This window comes from Aspergillus pseudoviridinutans, assembly GCF_018340605.1.
Source record: "Aspergillus pseudoviridinutans IFM 55266 DNA, scaffold_1, whole genome shotgun sequence".
NCBI classification, from domain to species: Eukaryota; Fungi; Ascomycota; class Eurotiomycetes; order Eurotiales; family Aspergillaceae; genus Aspergillus; species Aspergillus pseudoviridinutans.
In genome coordinates, this window is record NW_025091281.1 from 1,648,987 (window position 1) to 1,661,705 (window position 12,719).

At 54.2% G+C, this 12,719-nt stretch overlaps 8 protein-coding genes across 8 annotated transcripts in view; 2 read left to right on the forward strand and 6 right to left on the reverse strand.

Annotated features, from left to right (window-relative positions):
• Positions 1-1,155, forward strand: Asppvi_000581 (uncharacterized protein; the record flags this gene model as incomplete). The annotated part of the gene is made up of 1 exon (XM_043296890.1): positions 1-1,155. The coding sequence occupies one exon, from the start codon at positions 1-3 to the stop codon at positions 1,153-1,155; it is 1,155 nt and encodes a 384-aa protein (XP_043152825.1).
• Positions 1,156-1,513: 358 nt separating this feature from the next.
• Asppvi_000582 (putative secretory component protein shr3) lies at positions 1,514-2,232 on the reverse strand (the record flags this gene model as incomplete). The annotated part of the gene is made up of 2 exons (XM_043296891.1): positions 1,514-2,112; positions 2,187-2,232. 2 exons carry the CDS (start codon positions 2,230-2,232, stop codon positions 1,514-1,516), a joined length of 645 nt encoding a protein of 214 aa, XP_043152826.1.
• A 508-nt stretch (positions 2,233-2,740) lies between these two features.
• Positions 2,741-5,096, reverse strand: rim8 (pH response protein PalF; the record flags this gene model as incomplete). The annotated part of the gene is made up of 2 exons (XM_043296892.1): positions 2,741-4,546; positions 4,629-5,096. The coding sequence occupies 2 exons, from the start codon at positions 5,094-5,096 to the stop codon at positions 2,741-2,743; spliced, it is 2,274 nt and encodes a 757-aa protein (XP_043152827.1).
• A 1,249-nt stretch (positions 5,097-6,345) lies between these two features.
• Positions 6,346-7,119, reverse strand: Asppvi_000584 (putative GAJ protein; the record flags this gene model as incomplete). The annotated part of the gene is made up of 2 exons (XM_043296893.1): positions 6,346-7,008; positions 7,117-7,119. The coding sequence occupies 2 exons, from the start codon at positions 7,117-7,119 to the stop codon at positions 6,346-6,348; spliced, it is 666 nt and encodes a 221-aa protein (XP_043152828.1).
• Positions 7,120-7,762: 643 nt separating this feature from the next.
• Asppvi_000585 (uncharacterized protein) lies at positions 7,763-8,541 on the reverse strand (the record flags this gene model as incomplete). Its single annotated transcript, XM_043296894.1, has 2 exons — positions 7,763-8,352; positions 8,400-8,541. 2 exons carry the CDS (start codon positions 8,539-8,541, stop codon positions 7,763-7,765), a joined length of 732 nt encoding a protein of 243 aa, XP_043152829.1.
• Positions 8,542-8,830: 289 nt separating this feature from the next.
• On the forward strand, positions 8,831-10,337 carry Asppvi_000586 (WD repeat protein; the record flags this gene model as incomplete). The annotated part of the gene is made up of 2 exons (XM_043296895.1): positions 8,831-9,084; positions 9,134-10,337. The coding sequence occupies 2 exons, from the start codon at positions 8,831-8,833 to the stop codon at positions 10,335-10,337; spliced, it is 1,458 nt and encodes a 485-aa protein (XP_043152830.1).
• Positions 10,338-10,422: 85 nt separating this feature from the next.
• On the reverse strand, positions 10,423-10,866 carry Asppvi_000587 (uncharacterized protein; the record flags this gene model as incomplete). The annotated part of the gene is made up of 1 exon (XM_043296896.1): positions 10,423-10,866. One exon carries the CDS (start codon positions 10,864-10,866, stop codon positions 10,423-10,425), a length of 444 nt encoding a protein of 147 aa, XP_043152831.1.
• An 803-nt stretch (positions 10,867-11,669) lies between these two features.
• Positions 11,670-12,719, reverse strand: part of CweA (putative GPI anchored protein) — a gene marked incomplete at both ends in the record, with an annotated part of 3,426 nt that continues 2,376 nt past the window's right edge. Inside the window, one exon of the mRNA XM_043296897.1 lies at positions 11,670-12,694. Coding sequence (XP_043152832.1) covers positions 11,670-12,694 — 1,025 coding nt within the window. The remainder of the gene's footprint in view (positions 12,695-12,719) is intronic.

A 12,719-nucleotide genomic window follows, 5' to 3' on the forward strand; every position in this document is an offset into this window, starting at 1 on the left:
ATGTCTTGCGCCCTCTCCCCTCCCTTCACTCCGGACAGTGAGTTTGCTGGTCTAGACACACCCCGCGTGCCATCTCAGAGCTTGAGCATCACGGCGCTGGCCCGCTTCGAGTTCGAGGCTGGCAAAGGAAATGATGGCACTAAGATTCTCATGATCGAATGGGATGACGACGACCTCGGCCGCTCCTCGGATTCTCCTGGAGGCTCATGGCATGTTTCATGGGAAGGCAAGACGACGGTCCTCCCTGCCGATGAGCGAACAAGCGAAAACACTCGCCGCTTCTACTTCCTTCTACCGCCTCATGCCACCATTCCTCCCGTGGTGACTCTCTCTTATGAGCCTCCCACTACATCTTCGGCCGCGTCGACGCCGACTCAGAAGACCAATTCGCTTCAACTCAATCCGCTACCTGCTATCTTTCCTCCGGAGTTAGGTGCCACTGGTCGCTCGGCCGGGAAAAAGGGTGTCTTGCATACGATCTGGGCCAAGAAGCGGCTGCAGGTCCTGGACAAGGAGATTCGGGAGGAATGTATGAACAACGCGGAAGGCGTCGCGCTGCACATGGCGCTGCAGGAGAAGGAATGGATCGAGAGCAATTTTGGAGTGGGTTCCAAGTCGGAAGCCCAGACACAGGTCATGCAAGATTCACAATATCCAATGGGTCCCGCCACGCCAGTGTCTCCCAGCAGTGGAGGCAAGCTGGGCGAGAAGCTCAAGGGACTTAAGTTGCAGACCAGTCAGCGAGAATTGTCTCCAAAGGCGGATGGTATGGGCTCGTCGCGTTCCTCCAGTTCGACGCCAACTAATGGGGTAGTAGCATCCGCGGACGCGCGCCATCTCCTTTCTCCCCAATCGCCCGACGTCKCCGTCTCTTCGTTCAACTCCTTCCATACAATTCAACCCTTGTCCAACGCCGCTTTGCATCCCTCCCCCGCGCCAGATGCCAGTCTTAGGACTGTGGCACTCTATCCGCCGGAATCCATCCAAGCACAACAAAACAGCAATGATCACAACAGTGGCTTTGCGTCTATGACTGCAATTACGCGCACATCCAGCGCCGACTCTGGCGAGGACCTATTCGCCAAAGCGCTGAGTCCCAGGTCGCCCGATTTGCCGCGGAGTCCGTTCTCATTTGCTCCCGAGACAGTGATGTGACACGATCACATCCACTCTTTTGTCATGATGCTCACGTTCGTTCTGTAAGCCAAGCGACGTCAATGGTCGCTGAGCGCTTCATCGTATGATTCCCCTTTTGCATTGCGATAATGTTTATATACGATCATCACGAAACATTGTCAAGGCTTTGCTGCTTGGTTCTTTTTTTTACTTTTATCATGTACATAGAACTAGCCCAAGTAGATATAGCCATGACTCGCATACTTTTGATAGCATATCTCATTCCATCGCCCGTATCAGCCCCTCCCGGTAAGCGACCTATTCCACCCATACATAAACATCAAACTGCAATACACCGAGTCATGCCAACTTGACCCGAGAGACAGGAAAAGTAAACCTAGGTACTCTTCTTCTTCACACTCCCCTGTCTCCCAGGCTTCGCCGCCGCAGCAGCCGACGCCGCCGACGAAGCACCACTTTCCTTATGCCCCTTCTTCAACGAAGCATACTCCTGCGCATCCTTGCGCTCCGCATACCACTGCCCCGCCTGCAGCACCAAGACACCCACCAACACCAAGGCAAGGATAGTATTACTCGCCGAGAGCACCTTAAGCGAGTCCTCGCGGTTAAGAATCTGCTCCTTCTCCTCGGGGGCGGCCGCCAGCTCCTCGCCGTACTTGCCCGCCGAGGCAAGACGCAGCCCCTTGACGATGTTGGCGATGTAGACGGTGATGCCGCACATGTAGAGGACGAGCGAGGCGCCGTCAAAGAGCATGTTGCTCTCGGAGGGGCGGTAGAGTTTCGAGACGAGGCCTGCGAGGCCGACGAAGATGACGATGTGCAGGATGCGAGGGATTAGGGGCGGGGAGGCGTGGAGGAAGCGCAGGTGCGCTTCGAGGTAGTCATAGTGGGCCGTGGGGGTTGGGGCCGTGGACCACAGGATGGGGTAGTCATAGGGGAAGAGGGAGAAGATGATGCCGAGGAAGAAGCTGACGGCTGTTTTTTGGGGTTTGTTAGACAGGTTGCTTTCTGAGGTGCTGTTCTTGGGGAGGGACTGGGAGGGGGCTTACGACACACGATCAGGAAGGTCGCGAAGGACCCGTTCCTGAAGGCCATGGTTGCTTGCGATGGAGGACGTGCTGGGGAGGATTATTGATGGGGGAGAGGGCGCTGTAGGGAGGATGAGGTAGGAATAGGGGAGAAGACGAGGGCGAACGGCTGATGCGCTGAAGATTAGGTGTCGTCGCGTGGCCGCTTAGAGACGGTGCCAAGCCAGCCCGCTTGGAACGCACACCTATTGGAATTGGAAGTAACCTAGGTTAATGTGACAGTTATCTATCTGCCTATCAGCTCGGGGTAAGTCTCTTAATTGCGGGATAAAAGTCTATTTTATACGGGCCCGATCCGATTATTGCTTCCGATTATTATCATATCTGCTAAGTAATATGGCGCTACAGCTGCTCGTATCAGACAAATAAAACAATTCAATAACGTAGTTGGTATCTCTTTGGGCCGAAAATGCAAGATAAAGGTATATCCACGCCCCATGCTCAAGTGGCAGATGAACACAAATACAAGCTATGAAAATCGTACATCGTCATGAATCGCCTAACAGCTTCACTGCTTATCGCTGGTAACGCGGTAATGACTCGTCTCCGTGGGCTGCTCCTCCCACCAGTTGCTCGTCGTGGTCATCATGGAAAACCGGAGCACTGGGTCCATGCACGGGGGAGTGGTCGTTATGGACATCCATGTCTTCTGGAGCACTTGCTTCCATCATGAGGCGCCGTCGTTCCAATTCCTGCTTATCCTCGCCGGGAGGTGCTGTGCTTCCATTGGGTTCGGCCACACTGCTGCTGGCAACTACAGTCTGCACAGATTCAGCTGATCCCAACGTGCGAGGCAGACCGTTCTCCACCGGCGACGGTACATGGTGATAGGCGTTGATGTGGTCATCTTCAGGAAGCACAGGCGCAGTTGGTATCGCCGAGTGACCGGTCGAAGGTCCTTGTTCGGGATCATCCGGCGGCCGACTGGGTAAGAGAGTCTGCTCTGCGTGCCGCAGGCGTGCTTTCTCATCCATCGGCTCTTCAGACTGCGGTGTTGCAACAATTCCGCCCAATGACTGGTAGTGTTGAGCGGTTTCGTCCATATACATCGACCACTGCGACTCATCAGGAAAGCCATAGTCGGTCTGAGGCGGATACTCCGAGTCCGCGGTCGGCATAGGGCTATAACCGTTCTGCCAATGGTCACTTTCCACAGCGGGATGTGCCTGGGGTGGATATATCTCAGACACCGCAGCCACTGAGGGCGTGCGTTCGGCTTTCTCCTTGCGCCGTTGCGAGTCACGGGTCCCGATCACAACCTCAAACGCGACAGCTACAACTCCCTTTTCACGGCGTATCTGTGCTGTGTCTAGAATGTTGCCAGCCCAGTTCGCCGTAATCGAGTTGCCGTTGGCGTCACTTGCGTTCAGAACCTGGCCACTCGGCGAGAAATTACTCCCCGACGATACCATGTTGAATCGTGGTAAGAAGCGCTCGGGAGACGTGAGCTTGCCCCGTAGGTCGACAACCACCTCCACGTAATATCGAAAATTAATCATACTGCCTGGAGTGCGCGTAATAGTAGGGAAAACATCCTCCGGAATACGGATTGAAGTCTTCACCACGGCAGTCATGTTCGTGGGGTCGACCACCAGAGGCGCAAAAGTCTGAGCCAGGTCTTTCCGGAAGACGCTGCTGGTGCGACTAGTGCCTATCGTAAGGCCTCCCAGTCCTGTCCGTGATCGCGGATAGTAGTCCTCGTAAACAGGCTTTTTGCCATCCCCTGTAGTGCCGATGGGGATGGCAGGATGAAGGTCGATGCGCCCTTGTCGGTATAATGTGACGATAATTCCATGCGCGCTGCGCACTTGTTTACAATGATTGATGGTGATTACGATCGGTAGCGTGTCACCCGCCAGCACACCAGCCCGTAAAAGTTCCGTTTTCGCTGTGATGGTCTTATCCGCGATCGAAGGGGTAATGCTGCCATTGCGTATCCCGGCGCCAGCAGACGAGCTAGGATCGCTGGCCAGTTGAAAGCTTTGGCTGCTGTTACTGAGCCGACTCGATGAGCTGACATTACTCGGGGCCGGACTAAGGGGCGGGCGACTATCTCCGACCGCTCCACCACCACTGAGAGACGGCTCCCGAGACTGGATATCAGGAACCGCGTCAGATTCTACTGACTTGGCCTTGCCCTTGGGTTTTGAGCGTTTGGTAACAGGTTCAAGGGTCACGATGCGAGCCTTAGGGGCCGGAAAGGGAGCGATATCGATGTTCTCTAGGAAATTGACGCGTCTTCGGCAGGAAACGGTCGGGTTCATCGTCGTGGGTTTGGTCAGAGTGGATGTAAGCATATACGAGATGGTACCTCGTTCAAACTGAAGTCATCAGAAATAGTCAGCGAATCTGGAAGCTCGGGATAGGGGAGATCAATTCCAAAATAGGAAGGAGGTCACGCACGCTGATACTACTGGGCAGCGCATAAGGCGGGAAGCACATTTCGAAGCGAAATTTGTAGATGCCCTCCTTCAGGCGCCCCTCGCCGCAGAGAACCACCTCGTCCTCGAACAGAGTGGCCAGGCCGTTGCCCAGATACTCTGGTCCTCGACGCCCACGCCCTGGGCCGAGGAACCCCAGATCGGGATCCGTTTCGCCCGAAGGCACAGTGTTCTTGAACACCTTGACATATCCATGTAGACAGACCACCAAGTGTGTAATCCGCACGGGTCGAACCACGGTCAGGGCCACAGTACCCTTGACCACGTCACCGGGAAAGTACGAGCGCCAGGGATCGTCAGGCTCGATATAATAGTCGGCAATGCTGCGATTCCGGTGACTGAACGGCGCGCGGAATTTGGACAATAGCGAGCTTCGATTCCGACCGAGCGGCGAGGTTGAGGATGGGGAGGTAAAGGACTTGACGGACATGACACACAATCACACTGTGTTCAAGCCATACACGAGGGAAATTATGATGTGATATGATGTTGGGAGGCGATCAGGCAAGACAAAGACAAAATAAGACGAATTGCTAAGCTCAAGACTATCAGAAGCCAGCTCCGATTGTCTCGGGATAGAATAACCCCAATTCAGGTGACGAAAGTAAGTAGATGAAGGTGCAATCAGACACTGGCAGAGCAACTCGGTATGACAGGGACCTGGAAACTCTCCGTGAATCGAATCCACCGATCACACGTCCAGGCGCCGGGAAGTTCAGGTAAGAAATGCCACCAGTGCCGATGTCACCGTTGGGCGTAAATGCACAACCTTGACACGAGCTAAAGATCCAGGCTTGCTTCTAGTCCGAGGTCGCGGGAAGGGGAAGATCCGCGTCCGAGCGCAACCAGACAGGAGGGACAGAGTGTTGCGGTCGTGAGGGACGTCAGGACGTGATGATCATGAACGACGGAGAGGGCCGCATCGTTATTTCTCGCGTATCGACCAAGAACAACAGGACAAGGGTCCAGAGGATGTCCTTTGAGGGTATGCTTGAGTAAGCACAACGCAGCAAATGACCGAAAATGGCAGAGGTGAGACAACCGTGTGATGCGTGAGTGCTCCCCCACGGTCGGCAAGGGATGGATGGGTAGAGGATGCGAGTCGGTCGAGGCCAAAGGAAGAGGCGAGAACCGTCGGTCGGAGGATGCGGACTCGGATGGAGTTGATTGCGAGACACAGATTGGTCAGAAGGAGGTTATGGGGGACCAGAGGCAGCGGGTGGGGATATCCGATCGCTTGTGACTGTAAGGTAACCGTTGTAAGTGGTAGATCGATATAGAATTAATATAGTATCGGAAGAGGTTGAACAAAGGACTGTAGTAGTAGTAGTAGTAGTGGTGGTGGCCGAGTGACAGCAGCAGGATTGAGAAGGGGGAGGGGACAAGGACAAGTTCGCGATAAGCAACAAGCCCAACCAGGCGGAGTATGGGAAAGACCCAACGGGTTTGCGCAGGCCGACAGTCAAGCTTCTCTTGGGGGCTGGCTATTTGGCCTTAGTTTGAGACTGCTCTCGTGTTGCATTTGTTATTATTCATGCCTCCACATGCTTCTGCTAATAGTGATACCTCACATCTGTCGGGTTATATTCCCGGTTGCGATCCATCTCAAGGACTACTACACTCTAGATATAGAACACTTTTCTCCCTCGTCATGTATGAATTCATGAAATCCGGTGTGCCTAAATAATTAACTCTCTCAAGCCCTCACCCTCCACGTACTCATCCCCATAGCATTCTCTTTGCACAGCCGCAATAATATCCCGATCCCCTCCTGCCAGCTTTCTCAAGTACCCCTCCAGCACGTAGATATTGTCCGTCCACATAAGCGCCTGTTTCTGGAACTCCTCAATCTCCTCTCTCATTTGCTGCACTCCTTTCCCTTCTTCCGTCGTAGTAGTTGCGATCCACTGGGCTTGTAACAGGTTCCTTTCCTTTTCTAGCTCGCCCTTCCGACGCGTCAACTCCTCCCTCTCTGCCAGGTTTGATGCCCCATCCTCTCCCTCTTCTTCCCATTTGTCCCTTTTGGCCGTCAGACTAGCCTCTGCTTCACCATAGCTCGCCTGCAGAGCTTTCGCCTCTTTCTCCAGCTGGTTCAATCGTCTTTGCTTCGCCCTTTTCTCATCCTCGCCAAAACACCAGTACCAGTTCCCGCTTCCGATCTTCTCCACCCGGATCTTTCCCTCGTCCGTCAGGTTCTGAATATACTCTTTCACCTGTATGCCATTTATCGAAGCAACCGAAGGAAGCATCTTCTCGAGGTCTTTGAGGGTGTGGCACGTGCGTGTGGACCGGAGATGCGCGACTATCAAGTCTTCCTTAGCGCTTTTAGAGAGTTTTGGTGGCTGACAGGATCGTTAGCCTCAAGTAACTGTAGATACGTAGTTTGTTTTCTTTGATTGCGTATGCATCGGTTTTGAAAGATCAGGGAAAGTGAAAGCCGGGGAGCAAACCATGCTGGATGGCGGATGTTGATGTTCGTCAAGCGATGCTATGTGTAGTTGTTGAGCTGGTCTAAAGGCCTAGGAAGGCGTTCGATGGAGGCATAGGAAACTGGTGTCTTTCAGATATGGATTAGATGGAGGAATGATGAGCTGGTCTGAGTGGTGATGCGTTTGAAAAACTCGTTGACAATGGCACAAGAGAGGACTGGAGTTCTGCGATGCCAGATCGAGTCACACAACATGTTGTTCTTCGGTTCACATTGTCTACAGTGCAATTGCTATGCAAATGATGTAATGGGGATTCAAATTGCTAATATAGATAATGAACACTTAACGCAGTCCTCCGATGCTCCAAAATCTTCAGCAGAAACTTGCTGTAACAGTAAGACCGAACCTTCACCCACGACATTCATTGTAGTTGCGAGCTCTTTAATATGCTCAGTTGTTTCTCTAACACAGTCAATTTATACCTTAAATACCTTTGCTCTGTGCATTGATCCCCAAACTAGGTTTCTCTGCCTCTCAGCTGTCTTTGAGTATAGTGTGACCGATGTGCCGTAACAGGCAGGCTTAACCATGAAGTCGAATCACTGGAGGTGGATCGGGCCCCCATAAAGCGTCGAAGAGGTGCCCCTCACAAAAATTGAGTCCGAGTTCACAACCTCTCATCTGCTTCTGTATCAAAATCGGTAGTCGACGCCCTCCGGGTCAACTTGCGCTTCTTCGACCGCCGCTTTCTAACAACGCTATCCAGATCATCGCCAGAGCTTGCCAAAATCATACTCTGGCTGGTATTGGCCCGTTTCCGGCCTACGCGGCGACTTCCGAGTCTCGACGATAGGTGATCATCGTCCGTCGAGAGTTCCTCCCCCTCGACCAGAACCAAGTCTCCGGTTTCACCCAGAGCTTCTCGTGCCATTTCCTCCATCAGTATTCCCATTGCTATCAGAGCTGTCTCATCCATGCTTTGATAGTCGTCTTGACCACGATCGATCGTTGCATGATCGTAGAAATCGGCCGTGTAAGCGTGAATAGCTTCTAGCAGCTCGGAGCTCGGAAGAGGGCGGTCAGCAGGGAGGGACTCGTTTGCGAAGTAAAAGTCATTTTCTTCGTATCGTATTGGCGCATTCTGGCGACGGAAGAGTACCTCCTCGGGACGAACGGGACGAGCGCTGGAGGATGCTGTGTCGCGGTGTTTCGATGCATATGAGACCGAGGGGAGAAACCCATGTGCATTCACACGACCTGTACCTGTCAGTAAGCTCTGGAGAAAGCGGAATAGCCCTACCAACCAGCTACAGCATCGTAGACAGTCGCTTGGCGTTTTTGTCGCCGGAGCAAAGGCTCGTCTTGAATGTCGCGCGAGCCATTGTCCTGGTCCGGAGGCTGGACGAAGGAATTCTGGCTCAGCGCAAGGGATTTGCTGTAGGACATAGTCCTGTCGTGTTGAGGGTCACCCGTGGGAGAGCATCAGGGGGAATCTCCAGTCAGCCCTGAACCTAGCGAGGCAAATAGACTGATACGAGCTATGTCTGCAGATTACTTTTTACTTTGGCTTCTTGCGATGATCCCGAAATTACAAGCTCCGGTGCAACCTTTCTCCGCCCCCGCGTTGCGATAAGAGACGGCGATCTATTCTGCTTGATTGGAAGCATTGAAGGGAGATCGATTTAATCATCGCCTTGACGTATCAAAGGATCTTGTGTTGCTCGATCCCTGATGAATGAATTCGTATCTCCTAAACAGGGCCCTTGGGTCCATTACTCCGCACTCCTTCCATGTGTCACAAACTACCCGGCTTGTTCACCACCTTGAGCCAGCTCCTCGCATTCGATTCTCAAGCCTGAGGGACATACCTGGAGGCCAATCCGGACGTGATTCTGCGTTGTTTGATGTAAACCCGGGGTATGAAAGCGATGCTGTTGCTCATAGGGCTGGCGTGAATGTACTCGCCATCGATCAAAATGATTCACGATTGTATGTACTCTTTTCAATCAATTCCGACTCGATGCTAATGATTGAACAGCATGGTTTCCGGTGGCGCAGACCCATCAATTCATTTCTGGGACCTGGAAACCAGAGGCGCCGAATTGGATCATATCCACCGGCCTATTGCCTCTATCCACAAGGGATCTCACGAAGATGCCCATACGCATGCGATTACGTCGGTTTCAATATACCCATTTGATCCGACTCCGTCTACAATCTTGACTACTGCGCATGATGGAAGCCTCAAGCTCTCTGCCTTGGCGCCTGGCACCATCACGCCTATGCATACATTCAGGCTTGACTGCACGCCTTACTCTCATTCCATGTCGTCGCATCCCGGTTCCACGCTTCTTATTGCAGTAGGCACATCAGAGAGAGCAGTCCGCTTGCTCGATTTGCGGTCCGGTCTATCCACACACGGACTTCCGGGCCATAGCTCTGCGGTTCTCTCAGTTGCATGGGCCCCTCACCGGCCACATATCCTCGCCTCCGCGTCAGCAGACAACCGCGTGATTCTTTTTGACGTTCGAAGGGCCGGTCACAATTCCGCCATCGCAACCCTTGATATGGATGATGCGGTCGGCCTAGTTCATCCGCAGTGCGCCCCGGCATCCTACCAAAGCCGCATGGCGTTCTCACCGCACGCCCGCGCGCACAATGGTGCTGTGACCGGTGTCCGTTGGACATCAACCGGGACGCACCTCGTTACAGCCGGCCAAGATGCCCGAATCCGAGTCTGGGACGCCTCCACAGGCGCCAATACCCTCGTCCACTTTGGACCCAGGGTCCGGAACGGCGTGTCCTCTCATCTTGCTGAGCGGGCTCCGCTGATCGTGCCCCGTGGACTAATGTCCCCAGGGCAAGAGACACTCCTGTGGGCCAATTTCAACGAACACGACGATCGCGGAGAGATTTTTATGTTCGAACTTCGAGAGGGGACGTTCATCAAACGTCTCAAGGTCCCCGGTCTAATGGCTGGTCGGCAGCAAATGCGCGGGCGATCCAGCGCCCTCAGCGCTGCCCGGATTAATTCTCTCGTATGGCGCGGGAATGGCGGATCAGGCGAAGGACTGGAGATGTACTCCGCGCACGGCGACGGGACCATCCGCGCCTGGGTCTCACGGGAGCCCGAGGGCGAGCCCGACGAGGCCGAAGAGGCCGAGCAAGCCGACCGGAAGCGGAAACGAGACGTTCTTGACGAGATCTACCGGGGCTTTATCGCCCCTTCTACGCCAGCATAAACGAGCCAAAACAAAAATAGATTACTCGACCATTTCCCGCAAGTATATCAGTACATCATAACGAAACAGAACCCAACCATGCAAATCACTCCGTCCGATTCCGGAACTCATGCTCCCCAATGAACTCAGGCGCATTCCCATCCTCTCTCGCAGACCGATCGAACTTACTCCGGTTGAGGTTCGCATGCTTGATCGTCCGCGCATTTCCGCGCGCACCGGGATCCATCGCGCCAGGGTTAATCCTTTTCGTCTCCCCGGAGACAGGAAACGCGTCGCCAGTCCCCGTGACGACCTCCCCGCTTGCGCCCATCTCCTTGGTGCTCCGGGGCAGATCAGTGGCGTTGTCGGCGGCAAAAGCCAGCGAGGGCTCCGCGAGGCCGTGGTTATCGAACTGGCCGCTTTCGCTGAGCTGGTCGGGGCGCAGCACGGAGGGGAGAGTGTTTTGGAGGCCTGCGTCGTTGGGGATGGAGGTGCCGTGTTCGGCCATCTCGGTCAGGGCGCCTCCTCTGTGAGCGTCGTCGGAAGACATGTTGTACTCGTATATTTGTTTCACAAAGACGGCTTGGTTATTGGTATACTCAAAGCTTTGAATTGTTCTGGTCGGAAACAATGAAGAGCAGGGGAAGCTCTTATAAACTCACTTCTGCTCCGGTCGAGATGAGGAAGAGGGCAATTGATGTCACCGTTGGTCCTTGATTCGAGAATGATGGGACTATGATATCAGAAGCATGAGGTCAACCCAGTCGGATCGCTTAGTCATAGCTGTATGATAGCAATTCTACATCGATTGATATCAGATCGTAATTGAAGTTTCGTAAAGTCAGCATACTGGAGTGATGTGGTGGTGGACGTTCTATTCGGCAACAGTGACATAATAAGGACCTTGGAGGGTGCCAACATCACCTAGAGCAAGTACACAACTGCAGAACGTAGAGAAATATTCATGGACTAGGTTCAAGAAACAAGTATTTACTGTTCAGTATCACATCCTTAGCTTCGTGAGACGCTGACATCACGACCTGGAGCTGGCCGCAAGGTACCCAAGACCTCGATCAAGAATCAAGTGACGCTGAGCGATTGCCCACTTCACTGGAGGGAAAGTATCTACAAGATGGAAGTTACACTACAGAGGAAAGAGGATTCTGAAAGACATTACACCTAGCATTTGCTTGGAGATAATCCTAAAAGAAAAGAATACAGACAGAGCGAGTGTAACAGCAAATGTCAATAATATAAAAGACATAAGATTAGAAATTTAAAGAACCGAGACAAGGAGAAATTCAACATGTCAACACATCAGATATCATAACCCATCAACGGCTCGATTACAGCCTACAGCACGAAGGCAAGAACAGCCATGAGACCACACAAGGCGGACACGACGCCAGCAGCGGGTGCGATCCGGCCCGCGGTGCCGGTGAACATCGTGTTGTGGCTAGGCGTCGAGGACGGAGCGGCGGCGTGGTTCGAGGACTTAGCAGCCTGGCTAGACGTCGAGGACGAAGCGGCGTGGTTCGAGGGCTTGGCGGCTTGGGTAGTTGCTGGGGAAGAAGCCGCGTGGTGAGCCTGCGGGTCCACGTCACTGGGACGCTGGCGGTCTGCAGCGGACGTGCAGGAGGCCTTGTGGTTGTTGTCCATGTACACGGGGACCACTGCGAAGGTGGAGGTGTGGCTCACGGTGATGGTGGACGTGATGGAGGTTAGGGGCTCTGCCGAGGTGGGCGCGTGCTTCGGAACCTCCTTGGCGTCAGCGTGCTGGGGTTGATGCGGTTGATTGGAAGGAGCTGTAGGCTCAGGTTGGTGACCTCCAGGCCCGCCCGTGGGGCAGGGAGTCGAGGCGGCTTGAGGCTGCCCGTGACCAGGGTCAGAAGGGGCGCTGGCCTGAGGATGTGCCTGAGAATTTCCGGGGGCGCTGGCCTGCGGGTGGGCCTGAGAATTTCCCTGTGGAGGGTACGAAGGAGCAGTCGGAGCCGACGCGGGATGAGCTTCCGCCTTGGAAGAGGTGCAAGGGGGCCGGCCAGGCTCTTGCTTCTCGAAGCCAGGGTTGTGTTGGCCCTTGGGAGCCTCAGCCTCTTGGGTGGGAGAAACACCACTTGGCACGGCCTCGGCAGGATGGGTGGGCTCGACGGCATGAGCGGGCTCGGATGGAGCATATGGCTGAGGCACGTGGGCCTGGGGATGCTCAGGCGGCCGGTACGGGGCAGCGGGCTGGGTAGGCACCGGCTCGTATGGAAGGGTCTTGATGACGGTCTCAAGGAAGGTGGAGGTGGTGCATGGGGCGCTCGTTGCCGCGGCCACTCCGTGAGGTGGCTCTGGGTTGCCAACGAAAGGAGGAGGTGCCTGAGGACGAGGTGGCTCTGGGTTGCCAGCGAAAGGAGGAGG